The 26,124-nt window shown below is 40.0% G+C and overlaps 4 protein-coding genes across 4 annotated transcripts in view; 1 reads left to right on the top strand and 3 right to left on the bottom strand.

Annotated features, from left to right (window-relative positions):
• Positions 1 to 3,074: 3,074 nt before the first annotated feature.
• Positions 3,075 to 26,124, bottom strand: part of DIP-epsilon (Dpr-interacting protein epsilon) — a 58,656-nt gene continuing 35,606 nt past the window's right edge. Inside the window, exons 3-9 of the mRNA XM_064697547.1 lie at positions 20,401 to 20,617; positions 13,127 to 13,285; positions 12,922 to 13,050; positions 12,703 to 12,853; positions 6,763 to 6,905; positions 4,395 to 4,547; positions 3,075 to 4,312 (exon numbers count right to left, since the gene is read on the bottom strand). Of these exons, the coding sequence (XP_064553617.1) occupies positions 4,131 to 4,312; positions 4,395 to 4,547; positions 6,763 to 6,905; positions 12,703 to 12,853; positions 12,922 to 13,050; positions 13,127 to 13,285; positions 20,401 to 20,617 (1,134 nt within the window). The 3' untranslated portion in view covers positions 3,075 to 4,130. The remainder of the gene's footprint in view (positions 4,313 to 4,394; positions 4,548 to 6,762; positions 6,906 to 12,702; positions 12,854 to 12,921; positions 13,051 to 13,126; positions 13,286 to 20,400; positions 20,618 to 26,124) is intronic.
• Nepl5 (Neprilysin-like 5) lies at positions 7,676 to 9,900 on the top strand. The gene has a single exon (XM_064698016.1). The coding sequence runs from the start codon at positions 7,701 to 7,703 to the stop codon at positions 9,798 to 9,800; it is 2,100 nt and encodes a 699-aa protein (XP_064554086.1). The 5' UTR covers positions 7,676 to 7,700; the 3' UTR covers positions 9,801 to 9,900.
• Nepl6 (Neprilysin-like 6) lies at positions 9,993 to 12,139 on the bottom strand. The gene has a single exon (XM_064697874.1). It carries the CDS (start codon positions 12,097 to 12,099, stop codon positions 10,099 to 10,101), a length of 2,001 nt encoding a protein of 666 aa, XP_064553944.1. The 5' UTR covers positions 12,100 to 12,139; the 3' UTR covers positions 9,993 to 10,098.
• Positions 23,237 to 24,514, bottom strand: LOC135439058 (uncharacterized). Its single transcript, XM_064697676.1, has 2 exons — positions 23,822 to 24,514; positions 23,237 to 23,763 (listed from the first exon to the last, which is right to left on the bottom strand). Exons 1-2 carry the CDS (start codon positions 24,278 to 24,280, stop codon positions 23,287 to 23,289), a joined length of 936 nt encoding a protein of 311 aa, XP_064553746.1. The 5' UTR covers positions 24,281 to 24,514; the 3' UTR covers positions 23,237 to 23,286.

Raw genomic sequence — 26,124 nt, 5'->3', positions numbered from 1 at the left:
CAGCACATTCGTCAATACATTTCGACCGTTTGCATTGTTGTTGTCGCAAAAATGAATAAAAGAAGCATTGCCTAATAGTGATGCGTAGTCACGCAAGTGATGCGGCGGATTTGGTAGAATAATGCAGTAACCGCCGAAACTAGCTATTTATTTTGATAGATGTCTACAAATTAAGTAATTTCAGTCCGATCTTCGGCAGATGATTGTTTTGGACTCGTGAGAGTATTTAAATATAATTAAATATTGCCAAATCTTAACATTTGTATTTTAATGGCCAATCGGACATTCTGATCCGCAGGTGTCAATTAAATTATATATTTCCAGAATATTACCTGTGCCATACGCTTGCAAATTTCGACGAGTCCTGTGTCCAACAATTCGAATGATCCACGGTTATCGTGGCAGTTTTCGCCAAATTCCATCCGACATGTCGGCGGAGTCTTAAAATTTGACAAAAATCGAGCTAAGTTACCAGGCGAACAACAATGTCAGTAGGTAGCCAAAAGTCGGAGACAGCACCATTAAAACAGATTGTGCGCCGGCGCGCCATTGGTCATATATATGTATGTATAATGGCAAGCGATAATGCATGATGGCCGCTCGGCGCAATAACTGTAAATATCCTTTTGTTTTGGTTCCTTAGCACATTCGTCAATACATATCGACAAAAAGATGGTTACAGTTATTACACCGAGCACTATACATATATATGACCAATGGCGCGCCAGCGCACAATCTGTTTACATTGTGCTGTCTCCGACTTTTGGCTACCTACTGACATTGTTGTTCGCCTGGTAATTCTGCTGAATTTTGGTCAAATTTTGTGACACTGCCGACATGTCGAATGGAATTTGGCGAAAACTGCCGGGATAACGTGGATCATTCGATTTGTTGGACACAGGACTCGTCGGAGCTTGCAAGCGTATGGCTATTTTCTTTAAATACATAAGTATCGTCATTTTATATTTTTTTTTAAAAAGTAAATTACAGCTTTGCAAGCCCGAAAAATGCTAAATAAAAATAAATATACGCTGATCAAGGAAATATATAATTTAATGGACACCTGCGGATCAGCATGTCCGCTTGGACATAAAAATTATAATTATAATATTTGGCAATATTTAATCAAATTCAAATGCTCTCAAAAGACCAAAAAATATTATCTGCCAAATATCGGACTCAATTTACTTAATTTGCACACTTCCATCAAAATAAATGGCTAGTTTTGGCGTATACTGTATTAGACAGCCAAATCCGCCGCATCACTTGCGTGACTACGCATCACTATTAGACAATTATACAACAACGCAAACGGTCGATATGTATTGACGAATGTGCTGAGGAACCAAAACAAAAGGATATTTAGTTATTGCGCCGAGCAGCCATCATGCATTTTCGCTTGCCATTATACATACATATATATGACCAATGGCGCGCCGGCGCACAATCTGTTTTAATGGTGCTGTCTCCGACTTTTGGCTACCTACTGACATTGTTGTTCGCCTGGTAATTCAGCTGAATTTTGGTCAAATTTTGTGACACTGCCGACATGTGGAATGGAATTTGGCGAAAACTGCCACGATAACCGTGGATCATTCGAATTGTTGGACACAGAACTCGTCGGAGCTTGCAAGCGTATGGCACAGGTAATATTCAGGAAATATATAATTTAATTGACACCTGCGGATCAGAATGTCCGATTGGCCATAAAAATACAAATTTTAAAATTTGGCAATATTTAATCAAATTAAAATACTCGCACGAGTCCAAAAAGAATCATCCGTCTAAGATTGGACTCAATTTACTTAATTTGCACACTTCCATCAAAATAAATGGCTAGTTTTGGCGGATACTGAATTAGACAGCCAAATCCGTCGCATCACTTGCGTGACTACGCATCACTATTAGACAATTATACAACAACGCAAACGGTCGATATGTATTGACGAATGTGCTGAGAAACCAAAACATAAGGATATTTACAGTTATTGCGCCGAGCAGCCATCATGCATTTTCGCTTGCCATTATACATACATATATATGACCAATGGCGCGCCGGCGCACAATCTGTTTTAATGGTGCTGTCTCCGACTTTTGGCTACCTACTGACATTGTTGTTCGCCTGGTAATTCAGCTGAATTTTGGTCAAATTTTAAGACTCCGCCAACATATCGAATGGAATTTGACGACCGTTAAATTTTAAATATTAATTTCAAACAAGCATTCGCTTATTGGTGAGATGTGAAATCTCCTTGATTTTTTGGACACTGGACTCGTCGGAATTTGCCAGAGTATGGCACAGATTTATCTATTTTTTTAAAGGACATATTTATATTCTTTATTTTGATTTAATTGCACGTATAAAAATGCAAATTTAAAATCAGCTAAATTTAATATAATTAAATATAGATCCAGGAAATATAATAATTTACTTGACATTATACACCTTGTCCAAAAAATTCCAATTTCAAAAATTGGCTATATATAATTAAAAACTCCAAAATTATTCTTTATTAGCACCTCGATTTGAATTCATTTAATCATCAAATGTACCATAGATCAATATGAATGTCCAGTTCAGATTGCTTATGCAGTGTACCTAATGTAGTCGGACATGCCTCCTGCTGCCTTTTATATGTAATCATTTGCTTAAAGCCGTTATACCCTTTTTAGGTACTTCTAATGACAACAGGGTATAAAGGCATGTATATACAGAAGTGATTGGAATCCGACGTAACTAGCTATTTACCATGTAGAGCAAATTCAGACCGATCTGGTTAAAATGGATGTTGTGTTTTGTACTTACTGTGCTGAGAATAATCTAATGAATGAGAATAACTAAAATTGATGACACTATTTGTAAGTAAAATACCTTTTAAATAAATTATATTTATATTTTTTATTTATATTCTTGTTTGAATTTAAAGCAATCTCATAATGTTGTCTATGCCGATGTCTCCTGTTGCTTAATACGGATTAATTTCTTTAAATGTACATTATCACTCTTATCGATTTAAAACACAAACTAAAGCCTATGATATATTTATGAATGTATATATATAGTTTAGTTCTTAATTAGGCTGTCATTTGAATATGTGAGCATAGTTAAGGATATATATAAATATGTTTACTTTGCTTGGAAATGACTTGATCAATTATTAATTTCATTGCGCTGCCTACAAGTCAACTTAGATTTTCCATCGTTTTGATTAATGCCATTCCATTGGCCGGGCTGCTCCTCGGGCCGCTCTTTGGGGGTTTATGGTTAAGAGTATGGTTATCTGTAGGGCTTGACAAACCGAATGCTTTCTTACTCCATACAAATTAAAGCGCAGTTCATGCAATGCTTATAACGAGTACATCATTTACAATTGTTTATGTATGTCTAATTATTTACATTTTTTATTTTCGCAGTAATTTTCATGTGTGTGTGTGTGGTTTGTTTCTTTCTTTCTTTTTTTTTAACAATATGTCAACAATTCAAACGTGTTTATTATTTTTGTTATTTTTTTTAATTTTGTTCATATGGATTGATTTATGTTTTAGTTTATTTTATCATTTGGTTGGCAACACAAGGCGCTTCTATTAAAAAGTTTTCGAGTAAAGTCGAAATAGTTGTTGATAGTAAAAATTGAGGAATAATTATAGAAAGTATTACACGATAATAATTTAAGCTGGAACAGCAAAAGTGAAGTAGTTACGACTAATGAAACCGAACCATATGAAACTAAATCTGAGAAATACATACACACATACATACATTACATGAATTTGTTGCAAAGAGATATTTAATTATCTGATATAATAGGCAATCGAATGTAAGGGTAAAGAGCATGTGCCTATCGGGTTTGCCCTAATCTCGTTCAATTGATTCATTTACTGCCTCAAACTGTTTGTGTTTTGGGGCTATTTCGATTTGGGAATGGGCTAGGCTGTGGCTAGACAGAAATTTGAACCGCATTGCACTTGGCTAATTGCTGAATTACGTATTTTTTGTTTTTGTTGTTGTTGCAATGTGTGCTGCATATTGTTACTTTTGCATAGCTGTGTTTTGTTCTTTTGGTTTTTCTTGAATATTTTCATTTTTCGATTTTTTTAATGGCACTTTAAAATACAGTTTGCTTTAGTTTTTAATGATGCGATTGCATTGCCAGCAGCGAGAGAAGCGTCAGCAGCCAACAACAAAGAGAGCGCGCGCTTAGCCCAGCACTGGCCTTGCCCTTTGACCAGTCATAGCCTTCCTGATTGCTACCCATTAGCTTCTGTTCGGATTTGCCGATCTCATTTAAATTCGACTGGTACTTAATGCCCACTGTAAGTTTAGATCAGAGCACAGAATATAAAATCCAGCTGCAATGTAATAAAACTGACAGCCAAAAGCTTTTGCTACTCACATTTATCAATCACAATCACCGAATTCGTCGGCACATCCCCACCGAAGCCATTGAAGGGCGTGTTTCCATCATAGGGAAAGTTAATCGTTGTTGTTGTTGTTGTCGGCAGCGTGGTTGTTGTGGGCGGTGGTTGTGTGGTTGGCGGACTGGACACTGTAAGGAAGTAACAAAAGTGTGAAATTAGTGTCAGGTATCAGATCAGAAAACAGTTTTGCAAGCATATGAAAACCGTTTAGAAAGTATCAGGTGTGTGAGAAATAATATATATAAAATAAATTGTATGTAACTTTTGTCTAAGATCCCAATCCAGTTATTTATTTATTTATTAAATGGTCGATAAAAACGAGTGTCTTCAATTTATAAAATTATAAAAATTAAGTGCTTTTACAGCTAATTTTGTCAGTGACGTTATTAGAGCCTACAGCTAAGTATGCATTTGTAATAAAAATAATCTTAATTTACTAGGTATTTATGAAAAGAAATATAAACTAAATATAAAGAGTGTTAAGTAGATAGTTTATCTTATGCATTGTTTCTTTAAGGATTTAAATAATTAAATATTTATCAGAATCGTATAAGATATATACACTAGATCTGTTAAATTGCCTTAACGCTCCTGTATTCATATAAATAGCAAAATAATATAAAGAGTTTATCTGAATAGTACACAGTTTAATACTGTATTATATGGTCGTAGTTTATTAAAAAGAATTTCTCCCTTCTTTAGTACTTCAAACTTGCTTCAAACATTCATTTATCCAATTCTATGCTCGACTCGTAGTCCCTTCAGCTTTTCAGCAGTCGTAAATAGCCGCTATTGGCTCGGGTTTCTTTTTCTTTTTCAATTTCTTTCTTTCGTTCAGGGAATGTTCTTTGGTGCCATATCATTATTGACGGCAATTTGTTGAGTAAATTTATGAGGGTGCCCTTGCCACGCCTTGACTCCTTGTCGGGAGCAATGCCAAAGGATGCTACAAACTTTCATAGCCATGCTGACCACTTAATAACATTGTCACAGGTTCATTGTTCTCATTGTATTGTGTGTTGCCATTATTGCCGCCCTCTTATTATCAGCCGCTGTGGCTGTTCTTTGTTACCTTTAATTGGTTGATCGTTGCCACCAACAGCCCCCCCCTCCCGTCATTTGCTGGCATTGTTGTTGCTGCTGGCGGCGCGTCAGACTCGAAGCTGGCTGCGCTTTTATCGCCTGCGCGCCCAAAAATAAATTAACTTGTCGCATTTTCACATTGACAATTTCTGGCCGCTATTGGCCATGGCCTTTTGCCGGCGCCCTCTTTTTATTGTCGCGCGAACGAACGAAACGAACGGATATTTTATATTGTTTTATGAACTTTTGTGACCGGAATTGCGAGTTACGTACTTTCTGATACACCCGATATATATTTTGCAGCCGGCTGCTTTAATGGCCCACCAACTGGGACTGATTTAGCAAATTGACAGATTATTGGCATTTTATTGGGCTCATGTCCAACGTAACAATAAAATCATAAAATAAATGTCGCGTATACGCCGTGTTAGCTGTCTATATATGTTATTTTCACATTCCTTGACAAAACTGTCAAATCGATTAACAATTATTTACAATCGAGGCAACAAGACTTTAAAACAAAGCCATTTGTCCAGTTCAACAATTGTGCCGCAAGGGTACATTTAAATGTATTTCCCTACAAAAGGGCACACAAACGTTAGCCAAATGTATTGAACAGTTCACAAAGCTTAGTTGATTTAGTCATTTATGGTTATGTCTATCGAAAGTATCTATGAAGTGCGTAAGTTATTTAAGGAGTATACCTCTAACAGAATCTATTGTCTCGTAGATACTTTCATATATCTAAGATTGTAGATACTTTTGTAGTCAACAAATGTTTGTATGCTTTAAACTCAACACCTTTATTTGTTTCCCATAGATACCATTTAATAACTCGATTTTATGTTGAGTTAGTTATTAAAGATTCGTTTCTTTCTAACTAATACTTTCGAGTCGCTATTGAATTAAATTCTTTAGCAATAATTAAATGCTTTTTGCATAATCTAGCTGTTTTACCATGCACACATATAACATATATCTAAAACTAACGACCGCATTATCTGGCTGGAATTCCATCTAGCGCACATTTATACACACGCCTGTCAGGCGCCATCCAATCAAGTACACACATTTGGCCGCCATAATTAAAGCCACAAATGGTGTAGTTTTGAAATTCGCCGTGTCCAAAAAATAAGTGCGCACACATTTGGGGCCAACACTTGTTATTTATCGCACTTTATGTCTGTGCTGTGCCGCACTTCGGTCTGCGTATTATGGGCCAATATTAAAAAGTATAAATAACACATTGCGGATACTTACTGTAGAGCTTTATGTTGCCGTCCATGTCGCCACGAGGATTTTTGGCGACACATTTGTAGTTGCCATAATCGCTGCCCTGCACATTGGTAATCGTCAGCCGCATTGTCGCCTTGTACGACGGATTGCCCGGAATCGTTTCGGTTCTGCAATGAGGCAAACAAGCACAACAAAATTCATAATAATTCATAATAATTTTAATAGAATGTAGTAAGCGCAAAGCAGTTGAATAATCGGCATAATTTGTCCAAGTTCAATGACAGCAATTGCGTCGTGCACCGTTGTACATAGGTCAGTGGCGACTGGCGCAGCTTCAATGAGCGCCAATCAGAGGAATCAAGGCCAAGGTGAAACTGATAAGCGTGGTCGGAACAATGCGCACAGTGGTTAAAAAGCAATAACAAAACAGGGTGTCACGAAAGTACAAATTGATAATCTTTCACAAAAATATTTGTAATATATATGCTTATTTAGAAAATTTATATTTTAAATTATTATACTAAAACTAAAACCTAACAATTGTCTTCGCAATGCATATTAAAAAAATACGAGCGAACATATTTTAATATAATTGATTTAATCAAAATTTTATATATTTAAAGATGGGAAATTAAATAAATAAATATTCATTAGAAAATTAAATTAAACTTAACTGCTTTAAATGCTTAAAAAAAAAAATTGGTAAATTTGATTTATTCTGAAATTTATATCGTCAATTCGAGCCACTGAACTATTTTACAAGGATTTAAATTTTTTATGAATGGGAAATAAGCGATTTAAATCATGGAACTATTTGTTATTATTTTGGTTTTTCCCGATATTGTACCAGTGTGCCGCACTGCGATGAAGACTGACAGGCAGTGAGCGTTGCTTGCCGCCGGCTAGGCTGCCAACCAGCTGGTGGATCTAAGCCCTAGCCAGTTATAGTTGATCGCATCAACATGCTGAAGCTCAGCCTGATTGCCTGGCTGCTGTGCTCGCTGGCTTGGCGCACCACGCCCACCAGCTGCCGTCAGACGCGGCCGGCGGCGAGTATACAGGAGCTGCTCGCTAATCAACTGCAAAGCTATATGGACACCAAGGCGCGTCCGTGTGAGAATTTCTATCAGTATGCCTGCGGCAATTGGCAGCTGCAGCAGGAGGAGCACACACAGCACACACAGCACAAAGCGCAACAACAACAACAGCAAGAACGACAACAACACTATCAACAAAAAGCGCATAGGGAGCAGCACGAGCAGCTACAGCCGAGCGACACTTTGGCCGTGCTGGATTATGCATTGAACCGTCAGCTCGAACTGTTGCTGAGACGTGGTGTCGCCAATGAAACTAGTGGCGAGGAGCAGCCGCTGGCCGTGCACGAGAAAATGCGTAATTATTATCGCGCCTGCAAGCGCCTGAAGCCGTATAATCTGAAAAAGTATCTGCAGTTGCTGCAGCCTGGCAATGGCACAAGCTGGCCGCTGCTTAGTCGCAGCTGGCAGCCGGAAAAGTTCAACTGGCTGGCGACAATTGGACGACTGCGTTTGTTCGGTCTCAATGGAGTGCTGCTTAAGGAGCAGGTGCTGCCGCGCTGGGATGACGCCGGCAGCTACAGCATTTATCTGGACAAGCCCAGCTTGACGGAGACAATGCCCATGGGCGAGGGCGCCATGATAGAGCTGCTTCTGGACATTGGCCAGACGAAGCGCGTGGCCAATGAGCTGGCCCGTCAGGTGGATGCCTTTGAGCGGCAACTGCATCGGTTGCAGGAGCTGGAGGACGACGAGGGAGCCAAGGAAATGCAACTGGGCTATTTGGCGGAGTATATGCCGCAGCTGCAATGGCTGGCCTACATGCAACAGTTGCGTGCAACCGCAGCCGGCTACGAATTGGATCTGCTCTCCACGCTCATCATACAAAATCTGCCGTACATGCGTGCCTTGGACGAGTTGCTGCAGCACCAAAAGCCGGAAACCATTTGCAACTACATTATGCTAAAGCTGCTCGCATTTCTCAAGCAGCAGGGACCCGCAGAGATTTCGCGTGTCGAGTGCATGGCCAGCTTAAGGCGCGCCATGCCGCTGGCTGCCAGTTTACTGATTGGACAGCGATTCCACGATTCCAGCTCGGAGCCGCTGGTCAGTGACATATTCAGCCGGCTGAAGCTGCGCTTCGGGCAGCTGCTCAGCGAGAATCGTCTGCAACTTCAGCAGCCCATTGTCCAGGTGTTGCGCGACAAGTTGCAGGCAATGCGTTTGCAGCTGGGCTTCGTTCAACTGAATGACTCCAGCTTTGTTGAGGAATACTACGAGCCTGTGGAGCTGAATGCGCATAGCTTCTATGGCAATCAGTTGGCATTACTGCGTCTGCGCGTTGAGCAGAATCATGAGCTGCTACTGGGCAGCGCCCAGTCGGATGCCAACAATGTGAGCTACCTCACGGAGCACTGGCTAAGCAGCAGCTCCTCACCGTTCTATGTGAAGCCCAGGAATCTGGTATTGGTGCCCTATGGCCTGCTGCAACTGCCCGTTTGGCATCGCAATATGAGCGAGCTGCAGCAGAATGCGGTGCTGGGTTTTACGCTCGCTCACGAGTTAATCCATGGTTTTGATAGCTCCGGCATTGACTACGACAGCGTGGGTAACATCATGGGCCCCAGCGAGGAGATATCGGCCAATCCAGGCTTTGTCCAGGGCCTCAACTGCATGCAGCAGCAGCTGGCCACCGGCTCAAGATCGCTCAACGAGAAGCTCGCCGACTACGAGGCGCTGCGTCTGGTCTATGAGACTTTTTTTGGCGCCGACATGCTGATAGATCGCAGAGAGCCGCGTGATCCCCTATTGCCGCAGTTCAGCCAGCGCCAACGCTTCTTCATCAGCTTTGCGCAGTTCTTTTGCGGCAAGCTGCAAAGTCTCAGTTTGCATGCGCAACATCTGGAGCACGCTGTGGATGAGCTGCGGGTGCTACAAACGTTGGCCAACTTTGAGGAATTTTCCCGGGAATTCGGCTGCGAAAGACGCACCAAAATGCAAGCCACAGAAAAGTGCAGAGTATGGTAAAGTCTAACACTTGGCCCAATTAGGATGAGGTTAAAGAAAAAAGTGAAATACCAAAGCGAACAAGATATAATTTAAGCAGCTCATTTAACAAATTCCTGATGTCATTACGCTGCTATTTCATCAACATTTTCATCAAGTGTGCATTCAAATAGAGATATATTAAATCAAATAGAGATATATTAAATGTACTTGCAGTAGAGAAAGTCTAATTTAAAATATGAAGAAGATTGAAATAATTAAATAATAATAATAATGAAATCTTCTTGAGGTTTTTAAGTGTTGGATTAATGGCTGACAATTACCACAGTCGACACTTTTGTGCCGGGTGCATGTTGTCACGATCTTCGCGGCAACCGTGTGCCTCAGCAAAGGCAGAGAAATTGATCAGCATTTGCTTTAAGCGCAACTCATCCGCGTCGTGTTCCTCAAAGTCATTTGGTGCCGCATTGCCGCAGAAGAACTGCGCCAAATTTAGAAAGAACAGCTGCTTCAGCGAGAGATTCGTGAAACTGGGCTGTGTCAGATTGAATTTGGAGCCAGGATCAAAGTAAACATCATATGCCAGGCGTATGCCCGCAATATCCGCCTCGCGTTCATCCAGATAATCGGTTTCATTGCGGTTGAGGCAGCTAATGCCCGATGAATACTCACTTTCCAGTATTATTCGTGTGCCGCGTTCATTGTAGTTACCTCGGAAATCGAAAATTAAGCCACCAGAGACAAAGCCGTGCATTAGCTCGTGACTCAACATGAAGCCCAGCAGGCTAACTTTGAATACATCATGTGCGTCGTGGTAGAAAATTGGCTCCTGGAGTATGCCATAGGGCACAATAATAATGTTCTGCCGCAGCAAATAGTATGGTGTCGAGCTCATGCCTGTCTGCACATCGGATATAAAGAAGAAATTGCTAGCATTAAGTGCCCCATCCAGCTGCTCAAACCAGCGACGCGTACGAAACTCCAATAGGCGCAGATGATTCAGAGCATAGTTACGATCCTCGGCCAGGTGCAAATCAGCATAGAATCGCTTCACAAAGCTGGCACGATCCGCAGTGTTGGGCATATTCCCCACGTTGATGCTCATGTTGAGCATCTTTGCTCTCAGCATTTCCAGCTCGCTTGCCGACAGCCGCAGATTGTTGGCATCCAGCTTCTTGAGGAACTGTTTGCGCAGCAGCTCAAAGAGATCCAGTACGTCGGCCTTGTGCTGTCGCAGCTTGTCCGAGCCAATAAAGCGCTGCTCGTAGAGCAGGTTTGTGGCCAGCTCCATGTTGCGGCGCACATCCTGAACGCATTCGATGGGCTCGTCACTATCCATGGTCTCCTTGTGCACATATGAGACGAAGCGCAACATTATATAACTGGCTACCACCTCACGATTCCAGCCATCGACCAAATGCACGAGCGCGTTTAAACGAGCCGAATTTTCTACTTGTAGGACATAGTCAGCGGGCACGTTGCGGCCGAGAACAATCTCCAAATACTTTCGCCATTGACCGCCAGTCAGCAGTTCCAGCTGTTGCAGGCTCAGCTCTTCGTAGAGCTCCGATTTCTCCTCATACTCCATTTCGACCAGTTCACGTACAGCTGACTCAAACAGCTTGACTTTCCGCGCTAAAGTCCACGCCTTTTTACTGTTGATGCCCAACATGCGTAGTGTCAGCATGGTCAGCAGAGTGCCTCTAATCCGTTGATCCTTAAGCTCAAAGTAGGGCCTGTCAATGCTTACGGCGTACTTGCTGCTGTTCTTCAGATCCGGCATCACTTCCAGCTTGAAGATGACATTGGTCAGGCCATAGCGTCGCAGACGTGCCAATGTTTCCATCCAGTGAAACTTTATGCTGCCCCAGTGATCGGATCGGCGGTTCAACTGCGGCCAAGGTATTTGCTCATTTGGCGGAACTAGCTCAAGATAACGCCTACTCGAGCGTGTTGATGCCGATGCCTGGCGACAGGTCTGATAGAAGGTCAAGACCTTGTCCTCCACACTGTCTGGCTCCAGCGGACGCTGCTGCAGCTCATCCATGAGCACGATGAGGTTCTCGTTTACCTTTTGATCAATAAGACCGGTAATCTCCAAAAAGCTAGCATTCTCATGCTTTTCGCTCCACTTGCCACACGCGTATTTATAATAATCATTGCACGCTGCAACACTCTCGTCCACATAGCCGAGTATCTGATTCACCAGCTCTGTATTGGGGTTAGACGCGCGAGGATAACCTGCCTGGCCACTTGCTGATAGCCACAGCAAAATAAATAGCAACTCACAAATGCGACAACTCGATGTTGCTGTCGACATCGTCTTTGTTGAACTGTTCTCGCCGCTGCGCTGTACGGCAGATTTAAGCTAGGAGATGCCGTATAATCGGCACATACTAAGTATATGCTAAAAAAAATATTCTCTTCATCCGTATTATTTCGCGCAGTTACAGCAAATGGGGTTTTTTCTGAGAAAGGGCTATCAAGTAAAATCTATGAAAGCCCTTGAATAGGCTAAAAGTTGTATTGATAGGGTAACTAATTATTTGTTTTTTGTACAAATCGCAATTCTTTGGAATTGTGTTTTTTTTTTTTTTTTGTGATTTTGTTCTTATCTGATTAATTCGCACTTTTCATAGTATAAAATAATATACGCGCTCTTTAAAGTAAACAAAACAATTAAGAGCGCTCTGAGCAGGAATATTCGAAAATAATAAACGCTGAAACACACATATTCAAATATTTCAGTATATTATACTCTCTCTCTCAGACTGATCTTCTCTTTAACTTGATCAATTATATTTTGGTGATTTTTGTTTTCAATACTTATTTTGTATATGCAGCAAAAAAATGAAACAACCTTAGCATCTGGGTAAAGTGCGAACAAACTTATTCGCAAACTTATAAATATTTAAGAACTTACTTGTACTTGGACGACTCGGTGATCATTTGTTCATTCTCGCGCGTCCAATAATTGAGCGATGTGGGATTGGCCTCGATGAAGCACTCCAACGTAACATTGAAGCCCATGGGAATGCCCACCAGCTGATGTGGTATCCAGACCATGGGCGAAACTGCGAAATGACATTTCCCAGAATTAGGGCATATGCAAATAGTCGATTGATTCATTCAAAAAACTTACAGTCGACGCTGACTTTGATGCGCTTCGAGACGCTGGGCGGCACACCATTTGAGGCAATGCAGAGATAAGCACCCATGTGGAGGCGAGAGATGCGCTCCAGTTCCAAGGAGTCTGTCTCCAGGTCATTCACTGCAACCACAGCCAAGAGCATGCAATGGAGTCCATGATTTGATGCGATTCGTGATCTCGTGGCAGTTGGACTTACCTTCGAGCGTCTTGTTGATGACTATTTTATGGTTGTCATCTCGTTTCCATTTGATGGATGGCTCTGGGCTGCCTTTCGCCTTGCAGCGCAGGGTGACATTGTCGCCCTCGCGCACAATAACATCACTGGAGGTCAGCGCATCGTCAATGTTTGGCGGCACTGCAAATAGCATGGTGGGTGGGGGTAAGGAAATGGGTATTATTATTATTCCTGCCAGCTAAACATAAACTCAAAGCGAACGCCACTTGATTTAAATGCAAAAACTTTTGCATTTTGGCAAACAGCGTTGCCAAGAAAGTGGAAATAAAGCCAAGAAAGTCAAACATAGCATGAAATCAACGAATCATATATACACTTGTAGAATAACAAAAATAGCACTCCTTTCACTTCTCTTTTTTTTGAAGACTTTATGAACAACATAGTAGAATAGCCTTTAGCTCTTAGTTAACCGAACTTCATTTATACTACTAAAATAAATTGGGCGTTAAAATATACCAATTAATAACTTCTCATTGTCTTTGATTGACGTGCTCTCTTAAGATATTTCTAGGCTCTTATGAGGAGCTAAGTTGAGCGACAATTGAATTCAAGAATCATAGCAAACAATGCGACAAAGTTTGGTTGCATTTCGGACAGTGTAGAAAAAAGCATTTCACGCGTTGTTGACTTTGACGCGCTGATTCAACTTTGTCCCAAGAGATATTTTAGTTTAAGCCTAATTAGCTTTGCGACAAGACTTTGGCCTGGCTAACTTTTAGGGCGAGTCTGTTAATTTAAAAATCGATGCCAGAACCTTCATCAAATTGTCATCAGCCTTGGGGGACACCGTGGCGCTCTGGATTTCAATTGCTGGCTGAGCGGCTCTGTCAAACCCTTTTTTTTTGGTGTTTCTTTGCCTTTGCCCTTCAAGCTGAAAATCTGTAATGAAAAATCTATGCAAATCAAAGCGCACAAAGCTAGAAGCTAAGGATTTGGTTGGACCCAGCGCCAGACAAGCGGACCGGCGTATGCGGACAGTCAGACAGACATACGGACGACTAGCTGGACATATGGACCTGAACTGTCGCAGTCGCTGACAGCCGCTGCAGTTTGTCTCATTTCATATTCAGAGCGGCGCCTGTAATCAAAAGATATCGCATGCAATTTTTTCATTTGGGCTAAAGCCTGGACAAGTCCTGTAAGTCACGTGCCCGACGCGTTTAGTTGTCGTCTGACGTTGACGCCTCATCTACCAACTCGTCGTGGCCTGACCCCAAGCAAATCAATAATGCGAACATTATGCCATGAAAATTTCAATAAATACATAAACGCGTTACTTTATCAATTCGGCAATCGATTGATGGTTAAATACAGATTGGAAAACATAATTATGTCGACAGCAAATTCATAGTTCAATCACAGTTGGTATTTTGTATTTATGCCGAATTTATATTGTATGAAAAGTTCCCTTGTGCATTGTGTTAACAAATACAATTTTCTATTATTAAGTATTTTTTTAATAAAAATTTGAATTGTTTTCGAATTAGTTTTTGCCGGTTTAGTCAAATACCGATTACATTTTCCCATTCCATTTACATTTCCATTTTAGTATATAATTATTAAATTTTGGCCCAAGGCTCGTTTAAGAGCGCACGGTTTGGTTAAATCTTTACCTTTTGGTCGATTCCCCGTTGGGGACATGGCGCATAAAACCAAACTGTAATTAAAAGTTGCAATTACTTGAACTTTTTCTATGCGCTGTAAACTTTTGTCTCTGGCTCGGCTCCTTCATTTCCCCAGTCTCATAATGCGAGGACGTTTATGAGCCAAAAGCGAGAGACGGGAAAACTTTGTTCGAACCGTTTGCTGTGCTATTAATAAACGCTTGATGTGCTAATCGCCGAGCTGACTATAAGCGCACCGAATGGCTCCGGCTCCTCGGGCAGCTGTTGGCTGCCCTATGTTTTGTCGTTTTTTCCCCCGACCATTTGACATATTAGTTTCTTTATTGATATTTAGCAGCTGGCGACAAGAAAAAAACTAGCAAAGTTTTAGACACAGACGTGCCAGTGGTTTTTCGTTTCGTGGTCGTATATTGTTTTTCAGGGTAAACTTTTCACATACAAGCTGGAAATTTAATTACCCAAAGTTTGCTTTTGAGGCTGTCAGGATATGTGCCTGATAAACTCACCATTGCGTTTATTCAATTTATAACTCAAGCTTACGCTTCACGAAGTGTATGCATCGGGTCGACATATTGTGCCAGAAATATTTAATTGCCGTCTCCATGCCCAAATATTTTCGGCGCGCTGATAACAACGTGACCATCTAACCGGCTAACTATTTAACGAGCGGCAATTAGTCTTAATATCCTTAATTCGCACACACACACACACCCAACGCTAGGCAAGTTAAGCTTAATCATAGTTTATCAGACCAGGTGAAAAATGTCAATTGATCATAAAATTGAGCGTTATAAATTTTATTTGAATTGCACATCTTTTCTGTGACTATATTTACCCGAGTATTTAAGCCATGGTAAACAGCATTCGATGCGTTTATAAAGCTGGGCAGGCCAATGGACAGATATTGCTCAAATCTGTGTTTAAGGCTTATCAACAAAAAAATATATATATTCTGTTATATATTTATAAAAACGGAAAATGATCAATAACACAATTTATTCTGATTTATTTATTGTCAAATATTTAGCAGCGTATTTTGAACGAGCTTTCGGGTTCGCTGAATTTTCTGGACTAAGCTTTAACGTTAGAAGAAAGTAATTTACAAGCACGTGTGTGTGAGTTAAGTTTATCCTCATGGCAATGCTCTTGCCATTAACTGCTCGCCCCTTTGCCGGCGAGTGTCAACTTTGTAATTGAATTTAATAAATTGCCTCATTATGTGAGTAGAAATTAAAAATTATGCGCCAACAGAGTCAACATTGTGCAGAGCTCGTTATTATTGTTGTATGTTGGTTGTTGGTTGTTGTTCTTGTTGTTTGCCTTGTTGCATGTTGTTGCATTGTTGTTTTGCATTTTGTGCGGTCATTTGGTCGACTTTTGAGCTGGGGATTTCCCCCTCGACCCGCCCAATTGTGCAGATGCCGCATCCCGGGGCGCCGCAGGGGCATGCAGCACAACGGCTGTTGCCAGTTGGAGCCGCCGCATTTAAATGCATTTTGTGTGCGTGGCTCATAAATTCAAACGCGTTTAATGTTTGTTTTTACCGTCCCGCCATTTTATAATTTCGTGCTTTGGGCTCGTGTTCATTTTATTTCTGCTCATTCGCCTCGTTTCGAATTTGGCGCTTTCTGTTTGGCTCAGCAAATTAAATTCACAAATGTTGCGAGCTTCGAAATTTATTTATTTATTTACTCGTTTGTCCAACATTATTCCGAATGCTTTTTGTCTCGCTTTATTTAGACGGCAAATGCAACGTTTTAATTTCATTACATTTATTGCACAATGTAATTATCTTTTTTTTTTTTTTACCACTTAAATTGTTAAATTGAGTGCCTAGCTAGGGGAGTAAGGGGGGTGGGACATGGTTGCCATGTGATTTCCCCTCTCCTAAAATAGGCGGGGGGTTCTTTTTTTTGTGTGTAAACATTGTGCGTCATTTAATTTTGTTGATTTTAATTGGATTTGGTATGTTAATTAAATGCATTTCATTTGATTTGGGGTTGCTGCATTTGACAATTTCAAATTTATGTTTACAGTCGCATCTTTCTATATACCCTCTTATGCTGACGAGAAAGCTATTTAAAGTAGAGTAGAATTAATTGCGAAAACACACTGCTTCAACCCTACGGAAAATAAAACCACGATTCTTTGATTTGGCATGATATTAAAGCAAGAGAAGTTGTACTTTATCATTTTATTTAAACATTTTCGACAAACTAACAACTTCTACATGCAACCATCATCATGAAGCTGGAGACTAGCACATCGTAGTACATAGATGTTTTTTTATAGGGTATTTGCCGGGCAGGTTAAGTGTCCAAACTTATTTTTGACCTCTTGTGTAACGAAAAAGAGCGTATTTTCGTATTTGATTTTAAAATTGGTTGTAATTATAAACAACAATATTTGTCATGCGAATTGTCATGTGCGAACAGCGAAATAAATGTCAGCTTCTTAAGAATTGCGATTAAATTTATAAAGAAAATGAGTGACTCCAACAAATGTTAGGCTATTTGGCAATTTACAGTTAACATGGCCAACGGTTGAGATATTTTGGCTGACTATTAAAGAACGGCTGGCAATTGGTACGAGCTGTTTTGGTACTTCCGGTATTCGCAAAGTTAACCAATAAATCTAATAAAAATGCAAGCAAGTTTTCAATGTCGTGCGGAATGCAAGAATTTCGCACGAGATCCGCTTTTCAAGTTGACAAATCAACATCATCCGGTGGACAAACATGAAGCGCACTGGACAAAAATGGGGCGGCCGGCCGAGAGTTGGGTGGATGTGGGCAACAGACGTTTTGCGGCAGTCACATAAATCAGTTTTTGTGGCAAAACTTGAAAAATATGTGCGCAAACAAATGGCAGCCAAGCGGAGAAGGCTGCAAAACTGCAAAACTGCGCCATGCAACAGTTAGAGCATGGACATGGCAACACGAGCCAGGACCACAGGGGCAGAGGCGGAGGCGGAGGCAGACAGAGACTGCCTCGCACACATGCAAATGCGCGAGGACATACCGACAAGGACACATATGCTGCACGTAGCAGGATTTTAGTTTAGGCTGGCATAAAAAAAAAGACAAAAAAAAAACACAGCCCAGCGAATAGTTAAAAAAACAAGAAGGGCTATTACGACCGAATAATAGGAGTGGACCCAATCTGAAAATAGTTATGTTAAATATTATTTATGTTCCTTCTATTCCACAGTTAGCTAACAATTAATAATGTTATATCTAAGATATTGCTGCATATTTTCATTGCTCAGTCTGTTGCCAGCTTTAAAGCACAGTTGATATACCCCATTGTACTGTGAGAGCGGCTAAAAAATGCCTGTGGCATATTTAAATTTTTCTTTTATTTTTTTCCGTTTATATTTTTTGCGATTTTGTGTTTTTTGCCTGCTGACCAGCGACCAAAGTTGTCGCACTTCTATTTTTTTACTGGTAAATTTTCCTTTTTCAGGACTTTTGCCACATCAGCGTGTGTGTGTGTGTGTATGTGCATATATGTGAGATAAGTGTAACCATTGTCTGTATGTTTGTGACAAAAAAAAAAGGAGGATATTTTCACAGGGAAAAAAAATAGTCACGAGATTGCAGAAAATTTCGTGAAGCGGCTGCCGCCGTTTTGGTCACGCCACGTCAAATTGCCAGAACACGCGTGTGGTGCGTGTGAGGCGTGTTATTTGAGCATTTTACAACACTGAAGCGTGCTTAACGGCTTTTTGAAAGTGCTATCAGAGAGCATAGCACAAACAAAACAAAAAAAGGCTGAACACCAAAAAAAGATGCAAAACAAAACAAAAAATTTGTAGAGTCAGGCATACTGCAACGCTACGTAAACATGAAACGCTTAGGCATACACACATATGCACTTAAATGTGCACTATGTAATGGAATCTATGGGTATTACATATGGAACAAGAGACAGGTGGGGGCGGGTCATGCAAATTGCTAGAACACACTTTGCCAACTGCTGTTACCCACAGATACCGAATCATATTCTGTGTCTCGGGCTTAAAACAAACAATAGAGACTTAACTTTAAGAATTTTCGACGAATTTTTACAGACCTCTACAGGAAACTATTTTCATATATTTTTTTGAAAATTAGAGAAAAGTTATAAAACGAAAAATATGAGAGTTTTAATTATGACATATGCACGTATCAACTGTGTCCCCTTTTTATAACCTTGCAGAGGGTATTATAATTTTGTCGTGAAATGTGTTACGCATAGAAGGAGACATCTCCGACCCCATAAAGTATATATATTCTTGATCAGTATCAACAGCCGAGTTGATATAGCCATGTCCGTCTGTCTGTTTCTATGCGAACTAGTCTCTCAGTTTTAAAGCTATCTTTATGAAACTTTGCAGAAGTCCCTATTTCTGTTACACGCAGTTCATATGTCAAAACCAGTTGGATCGGACCACTATATTATATAGCTGCCATAGGAACGATCGGTCGAAAAGTAGGATCTTGTATGAAAAACATTTTTGTTTATAAAGATATCTTGATCAAACTGGGCATTTATTAGTTGTACCATGCTCCTCATATATATGCAAAATCCTATTAAGATCGGACAACTATATCATATAGCTGCCATAGGAACGATCGGTCGAAATTAATTTGTTATATCGAAAATTTGTTTGTTTTTCAAGACATCTTAACCATACTCGGTTAATTAACTGTCATTAACTATTTTCCCTGTGTTTCTTAGATCCGGGCAAAGCACTATGAGCATTATGAAAAGGTTGGGTCTGCAAGGGTATTAAATCTTCGGCGTGCCGAAGATAGCCCTTCCTTCTCGTTTATAAATTAAAATCCAAATACCTGGCCAGACTTTAACTAAAGTTAAACTTCACTAAGTTGATTGATTTTCAATATCTGCAATCGACGAATATTGACCATCGTTTAGTAACTCACATAGGAATTCAGTTTCATGCTGATATGAGACAATATTTATCTACTATATATCTGCTGTATGAAATCTTCGGGATGCCGATGCATGCCACATATCGCTGACAAAAATGCCAGTAGAAGCGACGACATTTGCACTGCCGTACATTTTCCGGCGAGCCAGGCTCATGCTGTGGTCCGACCGCCTATGGTCAGCACCATTGGGATAGACCGAGGAGAGGCACAGACGCACACTCAAATGCCATTGTTCATGCTAAAATGTCAAATGGGTGCGGGTGTGCGAGGTGTGAGTTGAAATACAATTTTTTAAAGCATAGTTTTATGGGCAGGCAGCCAGGCAAGCTGGCAAGCAGGCAGTTTTGAGCGAGTCCAATGTTTGTTTGCCTTAATAAAGTGTTTTGTGGGGAATTTAATTGTATGTTTGTTTGCCTTACTGACTAAAACTAGGCCTAAACAGCTTTGTCCGGTGCCGGGGGATTGGCTCTACTAATACCTGGCAACAGTTTGCCTGGCAAATGAAATGAAATATGCAAGGGACACGTGTCCAAGTTGCGATGAGTTGTTCATGATACGAGAGACGCACGCCAGAACAAATATTTCAATGTCAGCTATGCTGACAAAGTTCACACTCACACACGCACACACACACACACAGCCAAACGCACGCACACACATAGTTATTCACTTACCGACAACTTTGACAAAGCCATATTGGGTTTTGGCTGTCACCGTGTTGATTTGGCACATATACCGTCCCATGTCCTCCTCCTGCACATTGTTAATGTGCAGAAACCAGGTGCGATGCTTGTCGTGCTTATCGTGCGTTACGCTAATCCTCGGATTGCGCGTTATCACATGATTATGCACCGTCAAAATGGCCGACTGCTCAAAGTGCATCCACGCCACCTGCAACAGAAACAGAAACAGAATCAGAAACAAGGTCAGGTTATAAAAAACATAATTAGCATACTTGGAGCCCTTTATCTGGCCAAAGTATCAAATGTTCATTTATAAGCAGCTGACAAATATGTCAGCCTTCTTTATTGGCAAACTTCGCTGCCATCATCATCAATTTTTATGAAGGATTAACGAGAGCCGATGTTGCCCGGGTGGTCCGTTGGTCAAATTGCCAAAGTTCGCGTCACACATGACAGCAGCTGTTGTCGCAAACTTTGTAGCCTTCGTGCGTCATCAGGATGCGCATCCTGGACGCCAGCGCCATCGCCAGCTCCTTTGCTACTGCTTATGCAATAGTTTCACATAAAACAACAACAATTTATGCAAATTGAAGCGTGCAGAACATTGGTAAGACGTGCTAAATGTAAAAAACATACAACGCTGTCTTGATGCCATTTCAATGATAAATTTAAACACACACACGCACACATCCTGCCACCAAAGCGACTGCGGCAACTCAACAACAACATCAATAAGAAGTGAATAAAGAGACAGCCAATGATCAAAATAGTGAGTAGATGGAGTTAGTTGAACCTTCGCATAGCAGAGGCGTTGCAAGGGGATCTTATCTTCTGATAAAATGATATATACTGATATATACTTCTTGTTTACAGATAAAAGATGAACATGGGTATTCGGGAAACTACTTAAAAATATACTAATTATTTATTTGGTCACAATCGATCCTTCATCTGTTATGATTGATAAGCCTTGGTTACTACGCACAAGGGGCCCACTCGACATTCCTGCGGCACTTTACTTGATAGCTTGCAGTCCATGTTAAAATGATAGAAACTTTCATTAGTTTCTAACCATTATCTGCGTTCGCTATGCTGCCTTTTAGTGTCCTCTTTGGGGGCACCTCTGTTGCGGCGCGTTTTTATATGTGAGATTGTGAGGTGGAGCTGCTCCAAGGGTATCTGCTGCGAGCTGCTGCTTACAGCATAGTGTCAGGCAACATAGACAGATATCGGTTAATTTTTCAATGTCTGCAATGAAAACGTGCGACAAGCCAGACGAGGCAAGGAACAATGCCACTCGCCCTCGCCCTCGCCCCCGCACTCGGGTCTTGGCGCACTATTTGCCGTTTATTTACATTGGTTCCTTGGCTGACGCTTTGGCAGCTCTAGTTGAATAAAAATCAAGCAGCTGTAGTTTGCTTAAGTAGTTCGCAGCCAGCGCTACCCACGGCCATGTCCCTGCGCCAACAACAAAGTCAAATATTAATGAAGCCACGTTTATCAGTCGCGAGTCGAGGGTAAAGAGCTCAAAGTGGCAGCCGGGACCAGCGCCATGTAAAATCAATAAAACTGCATTAGCGTCCAACTTGCTGAAACGCTTAAAGTCAAAAACTAAAAATTTACACACACACACACTCACCGTGTCCGACATTTTAAAGTGTTGCCCGCAAAATGTTGTGAAAATTCGCTGCATTTGCATTTCGTATTTTAGTAGTTTTTGAGGTCATTTGAATGAAATTAATTAGGCTCATGTAACGCCAGCGAAAAAGTTGAAAAGCCAAACAAAATGGGCACCCTCTGCTTCAAACTCACCCGGCCCCTGCTCGGCCGCAAAGCTGTGCTGAATTTTGGCCAGTGAATGCGTTGCTGTGGTTTGAGTGTGTGACATTTGGCTTAATAATTTTCGGTTGGAAAATGTCAGCGAAAGTCAAGGCAAAGTTGACTTCGCAATGTGTGTGGCTGTGACTTTTTAATAGGCTTTCCATCTGCTATTAAAATTTTACGCATATTTAAGCCCATTTACAGCTGCAGCGCCCTATCCAAGGATTAGTAAGAGCCCAGCACAGGAGCTAGCTGACATCTCTGCTGCAGCGGACACTTGAGCTCATCTTGTGGAGGCGTCTGCTGCTCCGCCTGGGCAATGCCCAATTTAACTTGTGTCGATGGACTCACGGGGCCTACAATTATGAGTACAAATTGCTCGTTAGCCAAGTAAGCAGAGCTCGACGACAGCAAAAGTCGGTAGAAGCTCATGTTTAACCTTTGCAGCGAAAAGCGTTTAACTAGAGGAAAAGTCTTTCAAAATATTCGATAAATGTTCACGACAAAATATCACAAAAAGCTTAATATTTTGATTTAAATTCAATGATATTGAGCAATTAGAAAATGATTGTTTAAATAAGGGAACTCCTAAATTGTTGTATTGAATTCTGTTACGGTCTACACATATAGCTTGACAGTTAGTGCTAGCTGCTTTGCAAATGTAAAAAGATAAAAGTTAATTAGAATGTCAACGTTGTAAGCAGCGTTAAATATAGTGAATCCATATCTTCACTTAATTGTAAAATTACCCAAGTCTAGTGCAGTTTCTTACATAACAAACTTTGCTATTAACCACGCCTCCAATAGACGTAGCCATATCATTCTAACACTTTATCTAACACGTGTATACAAGCGAAAAGATTCCAAGTTTCATGACGCTGACTTCAAAATCTAAAAAAAAACTTACATTCTAAAGAACAGAGTGTTACATGAGTTTTAATGAGTTTATAAAAAACACTTTTCAATAGATGTGTCATGGAAACGGCGAAGAAGAAAGATCAGATGCTCAGAGGTACAAATCGTAATATTTATATTGAATAATATTTCTGGTAAGGGTTAATAAGCATAGTTATCAAAATAATGATAGTAATCAAAATCATCGTAGTCATAAAAGTCATCATATTCATTGTATTCATCATATTCATATATGTAGTTTGGGCAATTCGTGTCATTTTGTCGCAATGCATCTTCCTTCTGATAGTTTGACTTGACAAGAGCGAGCTCGAGTGTCCTTTTTTGCCTTAAATAAAACGTAAAGCATTCATTTTCCACTCCGACTGTAAGTTCAGTATTGATCTCTTCAATGCGCTCTTCAATTTTTTCCTCTAGCTCTAACCGTCGTTTGTTATAGAATTTGAATGTTTTATAAATGTCATATTTGTAGGTAAAATATTCCTTTTTCAGTCCTTTGGCATGAATTAAATATGACAATTCATCCTCATATTCTCTATTTTTATCGTAATATCCTTCCTTGGAATCGATAAGCTTTTGTATTAATTCATTTATGTGCGTGTCCAATTCTGTGAGAGGGTCCTGCGAATAAGACTTTAATGTTAAATGGTGCACGTATCACAGCAGTTATTTTTCAAACCTCTGTTGTTTTAGTTTCGCCTTTAGGTGTAGTAGACTTAGAAGTGGGAGTCCGAACAGAAGTAGAAGTTGACAAAGTAGAAGAAGTAGATGTCGAAGTAGAAGAAAAAGGAGTTGGAGCAGTAGAAGACGGAGTAGCGTATTTTGGAGAAGTAGAAGAAGAAATGGTGTGTTTTGAAGAAGTAGAAGAAGGACTAGTGACTTTTGGAGATGTAGAAGAAGGAGTAGAAGAAGAACTTGTGTCTTTTGGAGAAGCAGAAGAAGAACTAGTGTCTTCTGGAGAAGTTAAAGGAGTAGAAGAAGAACTGGGTTCTTTTGTAGAAGAAGAACTGGTGTCTTTTGTAGAAGAAGAACTGTTGTCGTTTTCGGTAGTAGAGGAAGACTCATTGTCTTCTGGAACACTGGCGCCTTCCACAAACGTGGCCAATACCAATAAAATAATGATACCGTTCACGTTCATAATAATTGTACTTTAAACTACAAACGTCTCAACTGAAAATTGTGCACCAAAGTAATGGCTTTTTATAGAATCGAACTTGTCGAGGTGTTGTCCAAGCATAAAGCTAAAGCTAATTAAAAACTTTTTAAGTACTCAGGCTTTCGATAATATAATTATTACTGTGCACGTTTGTGCAAGTTAGCTAAAAAAAAGAGATAATTTGCACGCTACGCTCAGTTTTAGTTAGCTTTCGTAATAACACAAATCTATTTATTTTATGAAGCGCAATGAATATTTTCTACATTCAATTACGTGAACTATTCATCTGTCGGTAAGATTGACATTTAAATAAAATTGGTTTTTGTATGGGAAACAGCTTTGTTTAAGTAAAAGTTAAAATTTTATAATGAAGAAAATTTTCTGATTGATATAAATTCACTGAAATGTGGCATACAGAAAGACAAATGTGAAAATAAATAAAACAGGCTGTCTTTGGAATGATTTTAAATATTTGAAGGATTGAAGTTAAAAATTGATGTAATTTAAAATTCGTAGACTTTACATAGGGCAGGCAAATCCGCAGAATTTTTATACATCAGAAATTCATTAACTCTATGTTATCCAAATTGTAAAATTGTAAAATGTCAGTTTAGAAATAATTTTTTTTTGGGACCTAGCTGATCGCGATCTAAGAATGTTATTTTACTTTTGTTTAAATCATATAATCATAGTCCTCATAATCATCATCATCATCATCATCATCGTCATCGTCACCATCATCACATCCATCATCTTTGACAGGATTAGATGGGCATGCCACGTTATTTTCTAGCAATATGTCTTCCTTCTTATTGTTTGTCTTCTTAAGAGCAGAGGTGAGCGCGATTTTTTGCTTTGAATAAAACTGTTTGCATTCATTGCTTTGTGAACTAGAGTCGTTATTGAGCTCTTCTAGACGTTTGTTAATTTTTTCCTCCAGTTCTAATCGGCGGTTGTTATAAGATTTAAATGTATCATAAGCTAGTTGCTTCGCTGCATATGATTCTTGCGGCAATTTACTAGCTTGACTTAGTGCATCCAAACTGTCCTCATACTCCGTATTGTTCTCGAAGTGTCCTTCTTTGGAGGCGATTAGCTTGTTCATTTTATCATTTAATTTTTTATCCATTTCTTTTAGAACATCCTGCAAATAAGACTTTAATGTAATTTGCCACACATGATATGAGTTGTTTTACTTCCGCCGTTCTTAGAGTATTAGGTGGAACATTTGTTCCATTAGGTGCAGCTGCTGGAGTATCTTTTGCACCTGTAGGTGGAGCTGATGATTTAGCTAATGCATCTGGTAGATTTTTTTTATTCGCTAGTTTTCCTTCGACAACTATGGCCAATAACAATAAAATGAGGATCCGCTTCCCGTTCATTATAACTTTACTTAAGACAACAAAATGCTGAACTGAAGAGTGTGCGCCCGTGTTAAGGCTTTTATAGAATTGTTTTGTGAAGCACATGTCAAGGTATTTTGCAAACCAATAAGCCAAAACTAATTTAAAACGTCGAGAAAGTTAATTTAAAATAATCAAGCTATCGATAAAGTAAATATTTCTATGCACGCGTACATAGTTCCTTTGCCTCAGAAATGAATATTAAATATACCATAATCTTATTCAAATAAATATAAATTGAAGTATATATGTATATTCAACTCAACTTTAAATTTAAATTTAATAGCTATAGATATTGTCTAGTCTGGCCGTATTAGTTTTCCATTTAGTGCATTTTAAATCTCTGCATATTTATCTTCGTTCGCATGAATACTGTCAGAGCTGAGGCATATGCTGATGCCAGTCGATAGACGAGACAGAAAA

The sequence above is a fragment of the Drosophila montana genome, unplaced genomic scaffold (genome assembly GCF_035044405.1).
Source record: "Drosophila montana isolate Dmon_TW-CO22-7 unplaced genomic scaffold, ASM3504440v1 contig_402_1, whole genome shotgun sequence".
Lineage (NCBI taxonomy): Eukaryota > Metazoa > Arthropoda > Insecta > Diptera > Drosophilidae > Drosophila > Drosophila montana.
This window is presented reverse-complemented; position numbering and strand designations above follow the sequence as displayed.